We start from the raw sequence: 22717 nt of genomic DNA, 5'->3' as shown, positions 1-22717 counted from the left end.
ACTGCAAAATGATGATAATAGCATCTCCCCTGCTTACTTCAAAGTAATTCAAATGAGACTTTTACATATCTATAAATATGCCACAGTGAAACCCCAACATTCTCTATAAGTACTATGCACCAATAAAAAATTTTTAAATAAAAAAAATTCAATCTGATTTATTATATCAGGTCTTAGACCCAGTGCTTAGGATACAAATGCAAATACAACAGCATTGCTGTGCTCAAGGACCACGTAGATCCACAGGGACTAATTGTAGTTATAAGCTGATGACCATGTTCACATTTCTACTATTAATACTAATCTCCTACATTTGTATAAAATATGTTTTGGTATCTAGGTTTCATAAAATTCCTCTTAAAGACATAAAAGTATTCCAGATGAGAAAAAAAGAAAACAGAAGAGTTAAGCAAGAATACATTTTCAAGATCATTCGTCTAATGCATTGTAAATTAATTTTTAAGCCATATAGTGCTAGAACTGAGTAATGATGAGTCCTGCTATTATTTGGGAAAGAATAGTAGCTAGGGGACATTGCTATCTTTAGGACATGGGAGAATATCATGTCTCCTTCTGGTATAGCCCGTGGTTTAAATAAAACTCTCCAATGACTAGTTTTATTTTTCATGGGTTCAATGAAATGATCTCTGTGAACACCAACAGACAAAAGTCTTCCTTAACCACAAAAAAAAAGTACCACAAAAAGACTGCCTGGCTTTTAGGATTCACAGAGGCCATCTGGCCTTGGACGGATTTAAATGCATGCACAGAAGCTTCTCTCAGAGGAAACTGAATGGGCTTTGTTTTGTAATAGTGCAAATTAACTTGATAGCATCCACTATCATACAATGTGCTTCCTTATGCCCACCTGAAGTGGGTTTTTTTGCTACAATTTAAATTCAGTCCCTCTTATTTATTTTCTGTGAAGAAGGAGGACATTTGGTTAACAGTTTCCCATAAGCCATCAGAGAATAAAAGACAGGTATTAGATTAACAAGCTTTTTCTTCTCTGGACTATCTAATCCCCTAAGGCTATTTATTAGAACATTAATAACAACCAGAGTTCCATCTTGGAGGGAACTCTACAGTCCATCCTTGGAGAAAAAGGGTACAAGAAGAGGCCACACCTAATGGAGAATTTCACGCAAATTTGTGAAGGGAGAGTTATCGAACTTTAAACAATGACGTGAATGTTATCAAGGACATTATTCACAGTAGCCTAAAGTGGAGACAACCTGAGTGTCTACCAACTGGAGAATGGATAAACAAAACAGAACACATCCATATCAAGGGATACTATTCAGTAATAAATTAGAATGAATTCTTGATACATGTTACATAGATGAACCTCAAACATTATGCTAAATGAAAGAAGCAGGGGCTACAGCTCAGTGGTAGAGCTTACCTAGCATGTACAAAGCCCTGGTTCAATTCTCAGTCCCATAAAAGAGAAAAATAAGTAAATAGAAGGAAAAAAACAAACACAAGACACCATATATTTTAAGATCTCATTTACATGAAATAGCCAGAAAAGAAAGGCAAGATTATAGAAAGATAGATTATAGAAATTAATAAAAAGTAGATTGATGGTCGCCTAGGGCTGGGAGATAAGTAGTTGACAGGAATTTACAGTTAATGGCACAAGGAGTCATACTGAGTTGATGAAAATGTTCTAACACTGATAACACTGGTGATAGCTACACAACCTGGTAAATGCATTTTTTAAAAAATCATTGCATTTGGGCTGGAGATGTGGCTTAAGCGGTAGCGCACTAGCCTGGCATGTGTGCGGCCCGGGTTCGATCCTCAGCACCACATACAAACAAAGATGTTATGTCTACCAAAAACTAAAAAATAAATATTAAAAAATTCTCTCTTTCTTTAAAAAAAATTTTTTAAAAATCATTGCATTATATACTTGAAGTAAGGAAATTCTATGGTATATAAAATATGCTTTGAGGAAGTTTTGTTTTTAAGTCAATGCTAACAGCATACACCCACCTTCCTGGGCTAGCAGCCCTTCTGCAAATGAAGAGGATGAGCAATGTGCTCCCAAGGCTCCTCTAGCTCTCGAGTTCTATGAGTCTAGATTTCCAGCGACAGCAGCGGCCTTCTCTTACATTCAGTTAAGGGTCCTTTTGGTCCCTGAGCCTTTCCATGCTACATATCAACTTAATCATTCTGTATCTTGAGTCTGGTTCCATTAATTTTGAAGACAAGTGTATTTACCCTTATTCCCACTTTGTCACACTGACTGTTTTTCCAAAGAATTCCTGATCTCAACCCATCAAGTAGGTGGCTCCTTCAAACAATTCCAAGAAGGGAGAAAAGAACCTGGTTTAGAATAACAGAAGGACTTACAACTCTGAGTTTGGGTCAAACCTCTCGATCAAGTGGGAATTTCACCTCACTGCAATGTGATCAAGACCAGACTCTCCTAATTTGTTGATAAGAATGTCACATTGGATGAAATCAAAAGCCTTTCTAGAATCCATATAGATAATATCTATTTTTCCCTTATCATTTTGGACTGTCACTTTGTCATCAGAGGAAATTAGATGGGTCTGACACAATCCATTCTTTACAGAGCTCTGTTCTTTACTTCCTTAAGGTCTTGAAGGAGGTCAATCATTGATCATCTGCTTTAGTTCAAAAGTCAAGATTGAGTTTTTTGCAGACTCCTTCACTTCCTCTGTTCATCTCCCTGCTATACAGGCATTGAAAAGACAAAAGTAAAGTACACGATTCTCAGGTCTAAACAGATATTTCTAGTACAACAGCCCTCAGACAGAGAAAATATAGTGATGGGCTGATGGGAGTCAAGTCAACCTGAGAACTGAAGAGAAAAGGGCTCAGATATATAGAATGACTTGGCTTTCAGGATGACTGAATAGAAAAGTTCACCTGTTCCACCCAGAAAATCATAGCCTTTACTAAAAAATTATATAATATGAATTAGAGTGTGCTTCACATTGCAAGTCCCAGCAAACTGAGATTGGAATCAAGATGCGTTCTCATGTAAACTATTTAATACTGTATTACTTATCAAATCTGAACTGCAAATTTAAATGATAGAGATTTTACAGTTTATTTTCAATCACTAAAGCCACCTAGGTATCCTGCCCCAACTTTCAGCATGAGAAAAAAACCTGTAGGAGACAACGCCATCCCTCCTGAACAGGAAGGGGCAGAGGGGACGCCTGTTATTACTGGCACTCCAGACTGACACTTGAACTGATACCAAGAACAGGACAGGCAGGAAGAACTTGGGGTAAAGAAACATTCATTCCACATAATGAAACATAACAAAAGATTTACAGAAGTTTACAAGAGCCCCAAAGCCTGGGTTGCCAAAGTGCTAAAGTAGACACAAACTTTTCCTGTCTAATATTTAAGCAAAGCACACTGCAATGCCAGAAGCAGCGAGCGAGTACTAGCTAGCAGAAACAAGAAACCTCATGGCACTAGTCCAACTGTTTTTATAGAATGGCAATAATAACCGTCTAAATTTTACTAGGCAACGTTCTATTATATCCTAAGAGGACTGGTAAAAACAAAGTAGGCTCAGACTACAGCTGCGGAACTGAAAATCGATCTTCCTCCTCCTTCTCCTCTCATGTGTGAGGATGAAGGATATATCACTAGTTAGAGTGGTGGGAGGATATTAACAAGAGGAACACAGATTAGTCCAGATTAAGATTCCCAGTGATCTGCTTTCAATCCAATGTGAAGATCCCACAGGTTAACAATGGTCACTGTAAGAACAGACAGGCATCCTTCAATCCATTCCTTAAACCTGCCAGCATGTTTTGTTTGCATCGGCTTACGCGATATACCAGGGATCAGCAAATTACAGCTGTTGGCCAGATCCAGACTGGTGCCATTTTTGGAGATAAAGTTTTATTGGGGTGCAGTTATGCCCATTTGTCTGTGCACTGTTTATGGCCGCCTTCATACCTCAGTGGCAGAGATGAATATTTGCAACAGAGACCTTATGGCCTGCAGAGTCAAAAATATTTTGCTTCCAAAATACTTAGCTGACTCTGGAATATAGCTTGAAATATAGGTTGTGAGCAGGGATCATGCACGCTGTTGTGGCATGGTGTCAGGTGGAACATTAAGCTGGACACATCCTGAGATGGAGGGTGGAAGGTGTGCTAGTAGCAAGAAGACAGACAGCATGGTGTGTTGGCAAACTCACAACAACAATTACGTTCTTACTGAAATATTTGAGGGCTATCTCATAGTACACGAGATACTGCTATGAGGGCAGCATACGGGTCTACTCAACTGCACAGTTTAAGAAGAACAAAATGAATGACACAGACACTTTTATAACTGTAAAAATGACTGCTTTGTAATTGCTTCTCATTTAGACTGTATTATTTCTTAATCTCATTAAATGCTTTTAAATCCCGTCGAGTGTGCTAGCAAAATATGTGGTACTTAATTTGAATTAGGAATATGAAGACACTGAGAGAAGGTCGTGATTTTAAACCACTTTTCCAGGCTTCAGCTCTGGAGAATCCCTAATTAGCCTCTGATCTGGAGTATTCAATACATATTCATGAAGATAAAGATGCTATCTTGAACCCAAAGATAAAAAGATTTGTTTTTTGTTTTGTTTTCCAAAGAGATCGAATCTTTCTAAAGAAATTATTCCAAACTAGTAAACTCTGCTCTGCTTTGGATCATGAATGCCATATTTTTGTTGGACCTTCAAATGGTCTGTCACCAAATATTTGAGATTCTAAAGAACATGCTAGAAGGATCTAATAACATTTTTAAGGACAAACTAAGGCAGAAACTGTTATGAAGTTTTTGTAGACTAGCCAAGAACACACTGAGAAGAATGAGGGAATGATGGAGAGAGAACCAGATCCCTTCTCCATCCCCCAAATCTGAACCACACCTGTAACAGACTTGGAAAAGACTAAGAAAGGAAAATAAAGGGGTGGGGGAGTGGAGAGGAAGGCGATAAAATGGGAAGGGGGTGAGGGAGGGGCTTTGGGAGTTTGGCACTGCAAGAAGTTACAGCTGCTGGAGAGCGACAGGAACTCAGCCCTGTCTCTCCCCCACCCCAGCCCTGGTAAGCCTGAATGCAGCCAGATAGGCTATTCCTACAGAAATCACCGTGGAGCGCCTGAGCCTCCTTGCTCTTCCCATCGAATGTTCCTCAGCAAGGTCCCTTTAACAGACTGAACAAAGGAGACCGGTGTGGAAGCAGGTATGTGCCCAAGGTGTGGCAACATTGCATAGCTCAGCTTCTCAAAACAGAGAGAACCTCACAGGCACAGACATGCAGGTGTGCTAAACAGGGGGAGCGGGAGGGAGAAACAAGAGCCTGAGTCATTATTCTCCCTGATCTTCCAGTAGGCTGAAGAGCCACAAGAAAAGCATTTTCTAGACCAGCTTAAGGTTCATCTCTGGGGCTACATCACATTATTTAAAGAAGTGAAGAAAACTCAGTTATAAATGGTATCAGAGCCTATGGAAGCAGCCACGGAGAAGCATGACTGACCAGTGGGCTACACTGCTCTAGGGTCTCTAAGCGCCTGGGTCAGCTGACTGCTCCAGTTCAAAGTGAGCCAATGTTTTAATGCTCGCTTTGTGCCCCGTCCCCACTCCCAGATCTTCCTAAAATTAACAGTGCCATAGAAACAGTGGGGCTGTTGGTGGGTTATCATCCATCATCAGAAGTCAGAACTAGTGTCCTAACAATTCTGTGACTGCAAACTATGACAGTTTGACACCTCAAGAACAGGGCAACCTCTACAGATACTGTGTTTAATCTTGATTTTAAATCCCAGTGAGCACAGTGTCCAAGATGTGCTATAAACCCCGTTTTGGGTCCCTCTCATTTCCCCCCATCCTGTCCTTGTTTGTATGTCCCTGCCATATTCCTTCCTGACATCAGATTCATACAGAGAAATGCCATTTCAAATTGCATGGTGTCTACAGCCATCATGGTAGCTGCCACATAAATCTTGTAAAAAGACAAGAAAATATACAAGGAAAAGGGTATCTCTAATTTCCCAGTTTACAAAGTTAAATCCAATGACATCCTTCTCCTTTCCCCTAAATCTTCATTACACTTTATAGTCACACTGTAGCATCAAAACATGGTCATTTCATGAGGGAGAACAAATTATTTGTATGCTGTGAGCAAGCAATGACGCAAGGCCCAGGTCCTACATATAGAAGGAGGTTGCTGAAGAGTACCACGGTAAAGAATCATTCATCTGTGAGATCACAGAATAAGTCATTAGGCACACTGGTGTACTCTAGGAAAGAAGAAAAAAACCAAAAAGTCAAAGAAACAAAAATACCCTGTCCTATCTGTCATCAAGTTATAATTTCTTTGCAAAGTACCTTTTTCTGGTAGTTAATACAGGGGCTTCCAGTACCAGTCAAAATGGAATAAACCCAGTTTAGCCTCTCTCTCCCAATTACAACGAGAATCACTGAACAAAAGTACAAAAAGTAACTACCTCTGCCCAAGCCACCCCAGCAGCAGGACTGGTGAGGAAATTCAAAACTTGGAGAATAATCAGTAAGGATGTGAAACCATGGAGATCAAAGACAGGAGGACATCTTTAAATTGTTAGAAGAACAGTCAAGTTGGAATTCTACCTACAACACAAATGTCCTTTAAAAACAATTGCAAAACAGTCATATACTGAGAAGGAAAAATAAAGAGCTCATACCCTAGATATTCACCCAAATGAAATTAAATTAAAATCAACATTTATATAAAGACCTATACACGAACATTTAGATTATATCTGTATTCATCATTATCCATGACTAGACACAAAGCAAATGTTCTGCAACAGAGGAACAGATAAACTATGGTATATCCATACAATGGAATATTACTCAGTAATAAAAGGGGAGAAACTATTGAGACATACAACACTCTGGCTGAATCTTAAATGCATTATGCTAAGTGAAAGGAGACAGACTCAAAAGACCATAATAGTGTATGATTCCATTTATAGGGCATCTGGGAAATGTAAAACTACAGGGACGAGAGCTAATTAGTGATCACCAAGCATTACAGGTAGGACCAAAGCTTGTCTACAAATGAGTAGATAACTACAATGGGATTATTATTTTTTGGGGGGGGCGGGGTATAACTGTTATGTATTTTAAACATAATGGTAGTTACCAGCCTCTATGCATTTGTTAGAACTCAGAGAATTATAACCCAAAGAGTGCATTTTACTACTGATTTTATATGCTAGAAAACAATTAAAAAGCAGAGAGTTTAAAATCTTGATATATTTTCTAGGAAATTTTTTGACAATTCAATTGCATGTACTAATTACATGTATACTTAAAATTAACAAGCAGCCAAGAGTTTAACTGAAACCTTTGTTACAAAATTGAAACCTTTGTTACAAAGCATCGTCCAAAAATAAAATCTATTTGATCTTCACATATTTTTGGATAAATCCAGAAACTCTCAGGACAGAACATTATCACATGAGATTGATATGTAAATTTAGATATAAACTTTAAAATTCTTGACAATTATATAAACTTTTCCATTTCCATATTACAAATGTGGCTATATGGACACAATATTTATTTATCACCTGGTATTTAAAATAAATAGACAATATCATAAATGTTGCACACATACATTATTATTGTTGCTGCTAGGAAAATTAAATCATGTAATTAAACCACAAGCTCAGCCTTGATTCTTTTTTCTTTTTTGGTATTGGGGATTGAACTCAGGGGCACAACCACTGAGCCACATCCCAGCCTTATTTTGTATTGTATTTAGAGACAGGGTCTCACTGAGTTGCTTAATGCCTTGCTTTTGCTGAGGCTGGCTTTGAACTCTCCTTCCTCCTGCCTCAGGCTCCCAAGCCACTGGAATTACAGGCACATGCCACCACGGCTGGTGTTCAGCTTTGATTCTTCTAACACTGGTCTAAAGTACTCTGAATACCTGCCATATTCCTCTTGCTCTGTAAAAACTGATAGAATAAAATAAGATTGAATTTTAACATACCCTGTCAAAGAGAGCAAAAAGTTGTCTCAAGACATCGGAAACAGGTAATTTTAAATACTCAGCAAATTCTTCAATTCCAATTCTTCCACCTTTAGAGGAACGTGCAATAGACGCATATTCATCCAAATGCTTACGGATGCCATCCCAATCCAATCTAAACAAAAAAATATAAATGTTACTAGTTCTTTTCAGTTGACATGGACATTTTATAGACAGTTCTAGTCATTTGACTGAGGGAAAAATATTTTATGTATTAAATATGAATCTGATACATTTTTTCAAAGGAAATCAAATGGGAGAATCAAATGGGTATTTAAAAGTATGTGTTGAAAAGAAATAAAACAGTGTGTTGGAGATTAAGAAAATTTTAAAAATACAAATACATGTTGTACATTAGGCAAGCATTTAGTTTTTAAAAGCATATCTGTATAACTCAAAATACACTAAATATCTGACAGAGAAAAAGTAAATAAGACAAACAATGGGGTGGAATAATAAATGACTTATGAGAAGAAAATCAAAAAGCAAATTTTAACCTCAACATTATTAGCACGTCAATAGTATTTACTGAGTTTTTACAAAAGGTTATAATTCTTGTTTCAAGGAAATTCCAGGATGATAATGAAATTGTATTTCAGAAAATGTTGTGAGAAGGAGATTTGGTAGACTAGAACTTCCTCAAATGTGAGAAATTCTCAGGGTGATAAAAATACTGGAAAATATACAGAAGCTTACCTCACATCCTGCCTTTGCCTTGTAGAACTAAACAAGTAGCCTAATGCATATTTACAAATCCAATTTCAGTGACTGGCTACATTTATCAAATCAAGGGAACATTGTGAACATAATAACAAAACATTTTGTTATCTAGAAGATATTTTTCTATATCTATATACATTTTCTATATCACTTGTTGAAATGTTTTATGTTAATATTGAGCTTTGATATAGTAACAGGTTCTGCAGCTCCTTCCTAGGGAGGATGCCAAGGTCTGTTAAATCAAAGTTGTACAGATTCCTAACAGGGTCGAGAACAGGATGAACTGAACATGAGAGGGTCTGAGGGTTTCACCTTTCATACCAGATAGCTCCCAGGGAAGGTTCTAAATGGTTTAAATTAGATCACAAAAATACAAATTTTTTTAAAGGTACCTTTAAAAAAAGTAATAATAACAAAGACCCAGAAGAGAAGAAAAAAGTTGACCTAGGCAAGTACTGAATGTTCAACGATGGTCAGAATTTCCATTACAAGGTCAATTTATGTTCCCCATGGGAAGTCCTGACTACCATATGCCAGTACCACCCAATGATGCTGTTCTCCCTGAAAGCAGAGGGCAAGACTGAGCAACTGTTCTGAGCTATTTGAGTAGAGAGGCAATTTGTCTGGATTCATGCTTACTATCTTTTGGTTTCTTCCTGGGACTGGTGAACAGATCTCCGGAAGGTTTTCTTTTCTTTTTTTCGCATTTGGATCCAGGGCTTCATATACGCTAGGCCAACCCTCCACCACTGAGCTGCATTCCCAGTCCTTTTTAAATATTATTTTGAGGCAGGGTCTCACTTACATTGGCAAGACTGGTCTCAAACTTATGATCTTCCTGCCTTTGCATCCCAAGTAGCTGGGATTACAGGTGAAAGCTAACTATTCTTGAAAAAACAAAACCAGATGAACAAAATAGTCGGTAAATTTACGACCCTGGCTTTCCTGACAAACATCTGATCCTAGAACTGAGCATCAATAAAGGAAAAGAAAATAAGCACACAAGATTTCAGATTCCTTTTGGACACCTTTATGAAAGTACAATAATTTTAAAATGTACTTACTTTAATTTCTGGCTAATTTTAGTAAATTCCACCAACCCGGCTTCCATGGGCAATGTTAGCTGTCCTGCTGAAATCATCAATCTGCAGTCTTCATAGGTATGATCTGTCACGGGTATCCCCAGAGCTCTAGAAGCATCAAGAATAAAACTGAAATTCAATTTTTTTTTAAATAGGAATGATTTTTCATCAGCTCTGAACTGTTCAACAAATAATAGCAAAAGGAAAATTATTTACTACTTTTTAGGCCAGTAGCTGTGGCTTTCTTTGCCAGAAAGACATATTTTTCTACTTCTTCAAAGACTTAACTGGGGCCCCTAAACTGTTAGGTCTGCATGCTTCTGTCCATACAGCTGACAATTTCTGTTTTGTTGACTTGAGTTTCACGGAAAGCAATCAGAAGACTTATGTCCAAGTTTTTCGGGAATCCTTTACTAACTGTGAACTTTCTGACAATTAACCCAAGCTTCATTTTTCTTGGCTGCACATAGGAACAATTACTGTCCAGGTTTAAGGACAAAATAAGAATGCTAGTAGAGACACTGCTGGAACAGTGTGCACTGGATGTGGACCGTCCATCTAAACCCTTAGCATCTGTGCTTCTTCATCCTTCATAACTAGAGGTCACCTTCTTCCCGAAAGCAACCTTCTAAATTACTGAAGCGAATTGATACTAAGCTGATATTTCTTGCAGACGTCACCTCCCTTTCCTCAAAGGAAACCACAACTCCTCTCTACCTCACCGCTGCTCAGTGAGACTGAGGCTGACAGCAGTGAGGTGGATCAGAAAAGATGTGTATTAGTGAGAACTGCAAAGCACACCGAGTACAAGAAGAAAGGCTGTCCACACATGGTAATCATTTCCTGAAGCTTCTCCTTCACTAAAATTTTATCTGCAAATATTTGATGAAAATCATAGGATTATGTCTTCAATTTTACTTGACTTTGTTGAATCACTGCTAGGAAGACTGACTGACTGAATGAGTACAATTAGAATAAAGCAGTTTTTCTCTATACATAGTTTTTCTGGGCTGTTTTTGATTAACACATATTTTGGTGTAAGAATACTTAAAAGGGAAAATTAAAATGTTAAATATTTCAGGAATTATAATAATAAACAGAACAGCATAATAAAGAAAAGGTTGGGTTTGGGGAACAGGAATGTGGATGTGAGTTCCAGCCCAGGCACTATCTATGATTTGGGGTGACTGTTCCCAGAGTTCACGTCCTCTCTCCCTCACGGGTGGCTGAGAGGTGACGCCAGGCAAGCGAAGGCTCCAGCACAGTGCTTGGTGACCCTCTGCCTCCACCACTGCAGCCACCCCCTCCACCTCACCTGCTTTGCTCCTTTCAACTTCCAGATGCTTTTATCTCCTCCTTTCCTGCTGAGTCTCACAGCAAACAAAGCCAGGAGACGGGCACTTCCCACAAGGGGAAGGAACTTCGGGGAGGACTTTGTGCAGCTGATCGAGGTTTTCCTTACTCTTTAAATAAGGCCATTATACCCTGCTCCTCACAAATTAAGAAAAAGCTGCCTAAACAAATCCCTTCTCTACTTCGGGGCACATTTTGGGGAAGCCAAAATATCTGGTATAAATTATCTAAGTTCTCTGTACTTGTTTTGTAACTTTTGGACAGAAACTGGTATGAAAACATCAGAAACAAAATACAGAAAAGCAAATTTAGTAGCTGGTTTAGAAATTAGATAAAATAAGAATTCTTAAGTACACCTAGAAACAAAAAAAAATTTTGATAATACATTTGTCCTATTTTGAATATAACATTATTATTCTGCTATAAAACATTAAAATATATATGTGTACATATGTCAGAATTACATTAAGATTATGTATGCATATATATATATTATATTTATATCTCAATCAGAATAATCAGGCTATAAGGCCAATTTCAGCTATATTCAGAGTTCCTGTTGAATTCTTACTAAAGAGAAAAAAATACTGCAGGTCTGTTAGCTCCAAACCTCCTACTGGTGACTGAGGGAGGTGGTGGCTGGGCGGGGGTGCACATCTGGAGGGCCAAGGCTGCCTGGGTGGTGTAGCAAAACGCATGCTTTCATTACAAGACGGGGTGATTTATCTAATGAGAATACCAGCCAGCTAAAACACTCTTAAGTGCAGGAAAATATATGCCTATGTTTTGCAGTTTCTAAATCCTAAATTTATAGCCATTCCTTCACAAGAGTAACCTTTTTCCTTTTCTGTGCATCTTTTCAAACCTTTGCAAACTTCCCCTTTGTGGTGCTCACAGCCCTGATGACTCTGAAACCCTCAGGGGTGGGCAGCTGCAGGGGAGCTGAGGGGAGGGGTGGGGTGCTCAGCAGGAGCTGCGGAAGGCCATCACAAGGCGCTGCCTGCAATGACGGGCCAGCTGGGGAGAATCCACCTGTGGACAGTGCCGACTGGTCTCCTCTGGCTGTGCTATCCTGGTCTTTCAGGTAAAGACTCACTTTCATTAGTTTGAGGCTGAAGCTGGGGAAAATATATACATCCCTGGGCACGTTATTTTGCTTATGTACCAAGGTAAGTTGAAGACTGAGGCCCTCAGTGGGGCTGGGGGAGGAATTTGAAAGCTATGTTAAATGATATTTGCCAATGATTTTCAAATTATTTACTGTTTGAAATCTTATACAGTCACTTACTCTGCCATTAAATTGCGGACTCTACTGGCAAAAAGGACAGGATCGTTTTTTTCTGCATCACTTGGTACTTGAACAGGCATAAACTGAAAGACAAATACAACTTCCATAAAAATTCTTAGGCCTAAGACATTCAAATGATAAGTAAATTAATTTATAAACATCAATAAGTAAGTCAACCAATAACAGCTGCCATCCATTAAGCACCTACTATGTGCTGGGTACTTTACATTAGGGGCTTTATATGATTAGCTCTCTCACCAATTCCCTGGGGCCAGCCATACCATTTTCATTTGATGATGAATAATGGGACTTGAAGGGGTTAAGTAATATAGCCACAGCCACAGATAAATGGCAGGGCCATGGTGTGAAAAAAAGAGAAAGTTTTGTATAAGGAGATGCCACTTCTTCCAGATTGTCCTGTTCTCAAATCTCGTTAATCATGTTGAAGATTATGGGCACTGGTGACTCAGAGATGCTTAAGCAAGACAAGACCAGGTCCCTAGTTTTGAGCAGTAACTTCAGCGGTAAAGAGAGGAGGCACCCAAAAAGAAGAGGAGGAGAGCAGGGGAAGGCTGGAGGCCCCCACAGTGATCCACGTAAGGCCTGCACTCAGTCTGGGATGCAGGAAGCAGAGCACGGGTGTGTGCAAGGCACCTTTAAGAAAAAACCGTCGAGGACTTACAGAAGCACATGCTATATGTCATTTTACTTTTCAAATTCATTTTACTAATTTGTCCAAAGGAGAGGTGGGCATGGTGCACAGAGAGCCCTCAGCCGCCCTCTGCTATGTGAGCCTGGAACAGTCCTGTAGTCTTCCAGGGTCTCAGGCCCCTCCCCCGTCAGTGAGAAGCTCTACCAGATGATCTAAGGTCCTTTCTGTAGCTTTCAACAGACCATCCAGTTATTGTTCAAGGTGGAAAAACAAACTAAGCCACCAGAGGTCCCCCTATCACTTAAGTATCCAGAACCACAAACTCAACGAATAAACAAGACAAAAAATTACCCCCGATCCTGAGAGTAAACATTTTTCTATTTGCTTTAGTAGGAAGCTCAAGGAAGCAGAAAGTTGGTTGAAAATCAATGCTCATAAAATCTCCTGCAAAACGGTATAAGGAAGAAAGTTTCAATGCCAAATAATTCTTCATTTTTTAAAAAAGCCAAGTGACTATTTTTAATGTACTTGATTTATAGGTCATAAAAGCACACACTGAAAACCCTGAAAAATAAATGGCTGCTAAACTGTTAACCAAACATCATACTGCGAACTGTGGATTTGGTTTCTATCCGTGCAAGCAATATTTTCCATAAAATGATTTTTAATTACTCTCATATTGGCAAGGTATTTTATTTTTTGAGGAAATACATTCCAACTGGAGTATAAAATAACTAAAAGCCTGGGTTGGACCCTCTTGGGCCCTGAGGGCACCATGCCTCCTGAGAAGCAATTCAGTGGAAACTCTAATAAACAGTCCCCTCTCCTAGGATAAAATCTGGCCCTCCAGACTACATTTCCATTTTGTACCAAGTCATTTAAGATTCATAGCGTGAACACACACCCCTTATTTGGAGAGGAAGATTAGCCAAAAAGAGGGGAACTTGATGGCTACTACCTGGTATGGCCCTTAGTGCACAGTTAAATAAATACCCCAAGGTCTGTGGGACCCCAACTTTCCTTTCCACCTCCATCTTCTCTCATCATGCTCAGTACTCACACTGATGGCCCATGTGACATCTTATCACAGAGTCACTTCATCTAGTACACTTTTCTCAATTCCACCTCAGCCATGGAAGCAAATGTGACCCTTCCTCAGTCAGCGTCCCCATCGGCCACGAGTACTGCTTCTCCCCTCATCTGGTCCCTCACAGACTGCAACAACGTCATGGTCACACCAGGACCTACTCACCCCTCCTTACCCGCCCCGCTCTGGCAACATCTGCCTGGGCGTGGGAGTCAGGCACTTCCTAGAGCCTCTCCGTCACCTGGACACTCTCACTTCTGCCCACCTACAGAGACCACCACAGACCCCCTGGATCCCACCCTCTCCCTCCTGTTAGAGACGGGGGTGGGGGGGGGGTGGGGGGGGGAGGGAAGCTAAAGGAAGTCACACCTGCTGCTGCTGCTGCCTCTCAGGTTGCAATCCCATCTTGACCTCACCCTCCCTGACCAGCAGCAGGCCACTTCCGACTTCTGAAAGACGATGGTCTCTGGGAACTTCTATTCCCTTTGCTACTGCACCTGAGACGGCTCCCCCGCCCCCACACCCCCTTAACTGTACCACCCTTCCCAGGTGAGGACCAGACTAGCTGACACATTTCCCACAGTAACACCTCTAGATCATGCTTTTGGCCCCATAGTCCCCCACCTCCTCTTGGGCCTTAAACAGCACAAGATATTTACAGCTCCCACTAACCAGAGCCAGGCCCGGACATCAATGCTCAGAAAACTCGTTTATTCAATGTGTCTTGACCACATCAAGCACATTCCTCTCTGCTAAATAAATGACGAGTGGGAACAGGCAGACCGATGAGCGATGACACTCTGTTCAATCTTTTCTTTTTTCTTCTATTAGAAAAGAATTTAGAAGATCAATCTTAACAAATGTGTGGCTCTAATTCTTCCTGTGATTTTTCTTTAAGTCTTCAAAGACAGAAAATGCAAAAGAAGGAAGATATTTATGAGTAATTCAATGCTTCTTTCCCAAAAGAAGAGAGAGATACATCCAGATGAGAAGGGAAATAAAAGCTAACAGGCACTGAACACTTGCCACACGCAGCACATAAGAAACCTTATTAAGTCCCCGCAACCCTACAGAACAGACACTACTGTAACCACGGTCCAGAGAGAACACAGGCTCAGGGAGGTTGAAGTAATTTTCTTGAGTACAAAACAGGTAGGCAGTAACAGAACCCGAACAGAACTGCCAGCTAATAAATACTCTATTTACAATGCTCCATTCTCTACTAGTATTCATACATTTTAACCAAGTCCAGAAGAATTAGCTTGGTTAGAACAGTATGTTTTGGGATGGGGAAGGTGGCGAGGAGCGTGTAGTTGTAAGATGGAAGTTGTCTAAAAGGTTTATTTTAGATTCAAAATTACAAATAATTCTTAATGTATCTGGTTATTTTGATAAGTCTACAGCAACCCAATGACTCACCCAGATTTCTACTCCTGTGAGCTCTACTCAAGTGCCTCATAGAGATGTACCTTTTTAAGAAAATCTTTGATACTGTATTTTTATTGCACCTTTTCTGCCTTTAGATTTGCAAGTACTTAGCACTGTTAAACCACCCACTGTGTTCAGCACAGGAACATGCAACACAAGTCTGTGGTGAGCATGCACCAGCCACTATATTCCCCATCTCTCAGTAGTGTAGTAGGCTCCCATCTAGGTCTGTGCAAGTGCACTCTATGATATTTGCACGTGGACAAAACCGCCCCACAACACCTTCCTCAGAGTGTGCCCTCATTGTTGAGGGAGAGACACGACTGTTTTGACCTTCCTTATGAAATTGGCTCTTTGAAAACTAAAAAAGTGACATTTAGGGCTGGGAATGTGGCTCAGTGGTAGAATGCTTGCCTAGCATGCCCAAGACCCCGGGTTCAGTCTCAGCACCATACCCTCACACAAAAATAAATAAAATAAACAGCTGGACACAGTGGCACATGCCTATAATCCCAGCGACTCAGGAGGCTGAGGCAGAGGGATCTTGAGTTCAAAGCCAGCCTCAGCAACAGCAAGGCACTAAGCAACTCAGTGAGACCCTGTCTCTAAATAAAATACAAAATAGGGCTGGGGATGTGGCTCAGTAGTTGAATGCCCTTGATTTTAATCCCTGGCATCCCCCCCCCCAAAAAAAAATAAACTAAATAGAAAAAAGTGATTTATCTGTATAGGTGCTAACCATGACACTCATTATTAACTACAGTCCTTTCCTAAATCAGATACTATTTTCAAATGAGAAAAGAATTCCTTTCTATTACTGAAGGCAATGAATTGCTCAGCAGGATTTTGGGCCTAATGCCAGCCACTATAAGCCCACTAAGAGCTTTGTAAAGGAATTTTACAAAGCCAAATATGTCTACATGGCGACAGATAAATCATTTTAATGCACGTGTAATACACTGAGTGGCTTCTAACATACTTTGAATGCATCCTGAGATACAGCCCATAAAGAAGTCAAGCTTGCATTCAGAAACTGGCTGGTGGCCCCATGGTCTGACTTACCACCAACCGTCTCTTGTCAAGTCCTCTAGGAGGCTCTTAATTTCTGCCATATTTTGCAATGCTTCTTGCTGGCTAACTTATTCCCAATGCCCTGATAAACACTTGGCTTACAGGCACAGAGAACACACGTGGCCGTGAGGGGGCTGCTTGATGAGGTGGTCACTTTTCCACTTTGCAATGTTACTATTCAAAGGGTAATTTTCAGTGAATCATTTCCCACAGTCGTCATTGCTCAAGGATGCCCAGAACAGTTCCACAGGGCATGAGGTTTGGAACTTACCTTTTTAATATCCAAGAGTCAATAAAATAATATCTTTTCCAAAAATAAATCTCTCTGTTGGTGAAGCAGAGAAGGATGGAGAGAAGGAGATAAGAAAATTCCCTATTATATTCACTAGATTTCAAACAAGTGAAGAGTTTGGTAATCATCATTCCTGACTAGAGACGTGTGAAACTAAAGGACACGGCCGTCGATATTCTGAGATGTCCTGTGACTCACAAAATGAAGAGTGACTAGAAGAGCTCTTTAATAATCCTCTCAAAGTTCACTGTACAAGCCACAAACTTAAGACTATCTTCTGGAGTGATATATCTTGAATTAGATTTATCTAGTATTCAAGAAGTTCTAAGTCTGTGTCTAAAACAGTAACAAGGATTTCAGTCACTTTTAAAGTAAAAGAGAAAAGAGGGGAGCACTCCCAACCACCAAGACACTGAAACGGGAACAAAAAGAACAGAGACCTCAAACCAACCTCTATGTGGGAGGCTCAAGTTCTGCCTCCACAGACGGGGTGGAAAAGATGGACCTCAGTGGCAGGGCCCAGCTGCTCACAGCCTGAGCCAGGGCGTGGACAGACTCAGGGACTGAAGGGCTGAGATACACTTTTTAGTTATATCTGAACAGTGGGGAATTTAAATATTCAGATATCATAAAGTAATTGGAGTTGCCGGGTGAAAGGCAGCATTGTAAAAATAATTACATAATAATTAAAAGAAGATGACTAAAGTGAAGTCCCTAAACTCCCACCCTCTCACCCCACACCACAATTCAAATACATCAAATCCCCACTGAGTCAACTGTTTTCAACCGGCTGAAAGCCATTTTGTTCCTGAAGCTACAGAACAAAGGGTATATTCTTTTCTTTGGCCAGAAAATATTATCTAAACAGGTCTCAGAAGCAGCTGGAGAATGCAATATTGTCATTTTAAGAAGAAAGAAAGAAAGTCATGACACAGAAAGGAAATGTGGTAATAGCAGTCAGGGCAAAAATGAGGAATTTACATACCTCTGTTGTAATGTAGTTTGACCGCTGACACTTGTGCGGAACAAAGGGGTACAGTTCTTGTGCACTTCCACATCTGTTGCTAGGTTTTAGCTGGAGAGCAGTCAATTTGGAGGAAAGGACAGAGGTAGGTGTGTGTGTGTGTGTATGTGTGTGTGTGTGAGAGAGAGAGAGACAGAGAGAGAGAGAGAGTGTGCGTAATATCTTTCACATTTGCAGAGAAGACAGCATGGCTGTTTTAACTACGGGCTTTATTGTTTATTTAGAAAAGGAGAACTGGACTAGACTACCTGAGCAGCTATTGCAAAAGAAAGATCTGTGCTCAGGGTATCTAGGAATTGTATGATCTGGGACTTCCTGAAATATACTCTATGGAACATTGGTTTCAGATGATATCCAGAGAAAAATGGCTTCTGTGGTCCAATATTTCAAAGGCCCTAAAAAGTACTGTGAAAAGAGACCTAATCCATTTTGTTTACCCTGGTATTTCCTGAAGGGAATGGATTAGTTGTTGTTTTCTCCTAGAAACATCCAAGAGCTGGTGCTATGTTTTTTGGTCATGCTGAGATGCTGAGCTGGTTTTAAAACAAATGGTGTGAAATAAAACTAACAGTTTCAAGGAAGGCAAGCAACATGCAAATCTCAAGGAACATTTCACTGAAGTTAAACTCATTCTGAAATATAATTTGCTCTCCTATATCATCTGGAATTACTGACAACTTCTAAATGGCTGAGTGGCTAAACCAGCCAACAAAGCAAAATAGACTGTTATGAATTGAATTCCACAGACCCGAATCCAGAGCTCTGTATTACATATGCAAATTGAAGGTTTTCATTCTGTTAATACAGGAACGCAATTAGAAACAAGGCGAGTGTCTTCAGACCCAATATTCTAACCCTCTTTAGCAGTTCCCTGAGGGTATCACTTGGTACCTAAAACCAACCTCCAGAGTCTTAAAGATCTGGCCAGAATTTTCCAAATGTTCTCCTTACTCTGCAGCTCCCTGTCTGCCACTGAAACTCACATCAAGAGACGGCCACCTCCCAGCAGGACTGCCTTAGGCTCCCCATGTGGAATGACTCTGTAAGGGAGAGCTTCTGCCTTCTTAGCTCTCCCCCTGACTTTCACAGGCCTCCTCTTCCAGGACTTGTAGGCTCCACCAGCTACTGTGGGCTCCCTCTCTCCTTTTGTCAGGGAGCAAAAGCACAAGGCATAAGAGATGTGATCAGGGGACGCAAATCTGTCCCGCCAGGGTTGTTACATCTTAGAAGTTTCCAGAAGTTAGATTAGAGGTGTTTCCCTAATATGATTCCACAGGTTCAGTTTGACAGTATGGATTTATATGATTGAACTAGGGGTGCTTTACTACTGAGCTTCATTCTCCACCTTTTTTTTTTTTTTTTGAAGCAGGGCCTGGCTAAGTCACTGAGGCTGGCCTCAAACTTACAATGCTCCTACCTGTTTCCTGGGTTGCTGAGATTATAGGTGTGCACCACCATGCCCAGAAAGACAGAGCTTATTTTAAAGGTGGTAAAACTTCACATCTGGTCTCTCCAGACTAGAAATTCAAAATTAAAGGAAAAGCCAAATCTCAAGTTCCAAGGTTATATTTTGAATGACATACCTCGATTTCCACCTTTGTGAAGGGCTGGCAGAAAGTCAGCACACAAAGCTGGATGCTGAAAAGAAAAAAAGAGAGGGCTATATCTTTATGTGGTAATACAAGTAGCATCTAATGTTACTCCATAGACTTTGTCTACACAAGAATGCCACCACAGAACACTTAATTCACATGCAAATACACACACACACACACACACACACACACATTTATGTTTATATACATATATTTACTATAATGCTACAAGTGCATATAAATGCTACACCACAGGTCAAATACTTCTTGGACTGAGACAACCATTTTAAAGTTAAAATACCAAATGCCATACCAAATATGCATTTGCGAGTCAGAACCACAGCTCAGCAGTGTAAACCCCAATTTGAATTTTCCTTGACAACAACGACTCAAAGGCCTAAGCTGCTGGAGAAGCTATCCAAAGGCACATTTTTAGGGAAGCTCCTGAGTATGGCACTGTTTCTTGAAAGTGGTTAGCTACCTCTTCAAAGACAATTTTTGGAGCCCTTGGGAAAGATTTCTGTGGGATTTTTTAAATTTAGCCTCATTAGTCAGCTGATTCAGAAATCAGGCAGAGTGGATTAGACTATATGTTTAACAAAATGACCAATCAACCCTTTTCTACTAGAAAGGAATTTAAATACTGTTTATTTGTAAAAATTACTTTAAGAGACATACTTGAGGAAGTGATGGGTCAAACAAGAACTTCAGTTAAAACAAGAAATTTCGGAAGTAAATTAACCACTTCCATTAAATATGTTATCGTTTTGGGTCAGGGTCTTAAAATGTGGCATTTGGAAAACACAAAATTGTGCTTTTTAAAGATTTTGTTTGTTTATAAGTCCTAAGAAATCCCTGATTCTTCAAGTATCTTTTTTCACGGTTTCCTGAATTCATTCTCTTGTTTTCTTTTTTCCTTTATCACATCTTCCCAGGTTAGAAGACTAGATTGAGCCACTCTATTTTCTATCCCATTCCCTCTCCAGAAAGTAATTTATTTGATTCACGTCAGCTTCAACTGTTATGTAACCCACACCCCCCAAAAAAGACATACTGACCACACCATGAACCCAGAGTCACTATCTCTATAGGGAACTAAATTTGGAAAGGCCCGAAAGATGACACACATCAGGAAGTATAAATATGTACACACCCGATTTTTAGGAACATCTATTTCTAAAATGTTCGTGACGCTACTTATTTCTCCTAATTCTCTCTTGTATAAAAGCTAAGAACCAGCTACTCATCATCATGGTGGCATGAAGTCTAATGAATAAACAGATTTCTTACAGAGTAGAGGATAATGTACTGTCTACACATTCCTTACGGAAGCATAACAGGACCGTAATTGTTTCACATGTGCGAAGGGTTATTCCACTGACCCATTCGTCACCCATTCTCATTAAAATGTATTATTTCAAAGAATCTGGCAGAGTCCTTGAAGGAAAATGATGATTTCCTTTTAAATATTTCCAAGTGGTCATCACCTATCAGACTTTACAAGTGGAACTAAACAAAAGATCTTAAAGGAAAATGCGGTTCTACAGGTTCCGTTCTTTTTCAAGGCCCATTTTTAGTTTGGTTAATAGTGAAACTGTTGCTGTCCTCACTCAAGTGCTTAGAGAAACTGCTGATCCCTGCACTTTCAAAATTCAAGAACGGAACTGAAATCCCAGTGAGCTGGTTTCTCAACTTACATCAAACACATCCCAGCTATCGCAGAACGTGCAACTAATATGATCTGAACTGCTTAAAACAGGGTGGTAAAGTCTCGATGCAGACCCTAGAGGATGCTCAATCTGCAACGGAAACGAAAGTGCGAAACTCAAGCTAAATATGATGGAAACTGGTCACTGCAATGCTCCTTATAAGTCAGAAGACAAAAACTTGAGGAAATAGAAAAATAAGAAAATAAGAACCTTGAGGCCCATTTGAACACTAGTTAGAATTCTCCACATGGGAGATACCAGGGGTTACTGGGCAAAGTCATGATGCGCTCTGCAGACATCAGGTACTTAAGACTGGTTCAAAATCTTTATTTTTTTGTTTTAAAGAAGAAATAAATGATCTTTTATTTTCTTCCCTGAAGTAAAATGTATTTAAGCTAATCACAGACAGAGATGACTTACAATGTATATCCTTGCCATGTCCAGGTCACAGTATCCTACAATGACAAAAGTATTCAAGCAGTTATTTCAGAGGGAAAACATCGAATAAAACAAAGACCTCATCTTTTTTTTATGATGAACATTTTTATGTAATTTTTAAAAATTTATATAGGACAGCAGAATGCATTATACTTCTTATTATATATATAGAGCACAATTTTTCATATCTCTGGTTGAAAGACTTAATTAAAAAAAAATTAGTTATAGACGTCACAATACCTTTATTTATTTACTTACTTATTTTATGTGGTGCTGAGGGTTGAATCCTCACACATATGAGGAAAGTGCTCTACCACTGAGCCACAACCCCAGCCCCAAAGACCTCATTTTAATATTGGGATTCAAGTATACTTTTCCTGAAATTAAAAATAATGCATTGAAAAATGAAACAAGTACATTATTATTAAAAGTGGTGAAACTGACCTATGAAATCTTAGAATATGTATCTACATAGCAAAATACCCATCTTCCTATGTCACTATGGATCTTTTTGTGGAACAAATTATTCTGAATTTTTACAAAAACTAGTACACATGCTTAGCTATTTTCTCCCAAGATGAACATATCTAGAAAACAAATTTACTTACAATAAACAGAATACATCAGTTCAAAAAAAGAGGAAGGGGTTATTTGGGAGAAAAGATTAAAGTAATGCATACTGAAAGAATTTGAGTATACAGGAAAAAAAAATCAACCCATAAACAGAGGTGCAACGAGCAAAAATTTGATAGTTCTAATTTTGTTTTTTTATTTTAATTTTGTTCATTTTAATTTCATTTTTCCAAGGTTGAGAAAATAGCCACTGAATAGAAAAATGGATTGATGGAGAATTGTTAATATTTTTAATATTCTTTTTGTAATTGACTCTTTTTAGTTATACACAACATTAGGA

General features: G+C 39.4%; 1 protein-coding gene across 2 annotated transcripts in view; it reads right to left on the bottom strand.

The window, feature by feature from the left end:
- Window positions 1–22717, bottom strand: part of Lpcat2 (lysophosphatidylcholine acyltransferase 2) — a 59385-nt gene that overhangs the window by 19784 nt on the left and 16884 nt on the right. Inside the window, exons 7-11 of one of the 2 annotated variants that reach the window (XM_076838020.2) lie at window positions 21787–21821; window positions 19646–19700; window positions 12509–12591; window positions 9850–9975; window positions 8027–8180 (exon numbers count right to left, since the gene is read on the bottom strand). In XM_076838020.2, coding sequence (XP_076694135.1) covers window positions 8027–8180; window positions 9850–9975; window positions 12509–12591; window positions 19646–19700; window positions 21787–21821 — 453 coding nt within the window. The remainder of the gene's footprint in view (window positions 1–8026; window positions 8181–9849; window positions 9976–12508; window positions 12592–19645; window positions 19701–21786; window positions 21822–22717) is intronic. The other variant, XM_076838021.2, reaches the window with a different exon arrangement.

Source organism: Callospermophilus lateralis, chromosome 18 (assembly GCF_048772815.1).
Source record: "Callospermophilus lateralis isolate mCalLat2 chromosome 18, mCalLat2.hap1, whole genome shotgun sequence".
In the NCBI taxonomy this organism is placed as follows: Eukaryota; Metazoa; Chordata; class Mammalia; order Rodentia; family Sciuridae; genus Callospermophilus; species Callospermophilus lateralis.
The sequence above is the reverse complement of the archived record's forward strand: the minus strand, read 5'-3'. Positions and strand labels throughout refer to the sequence as shown.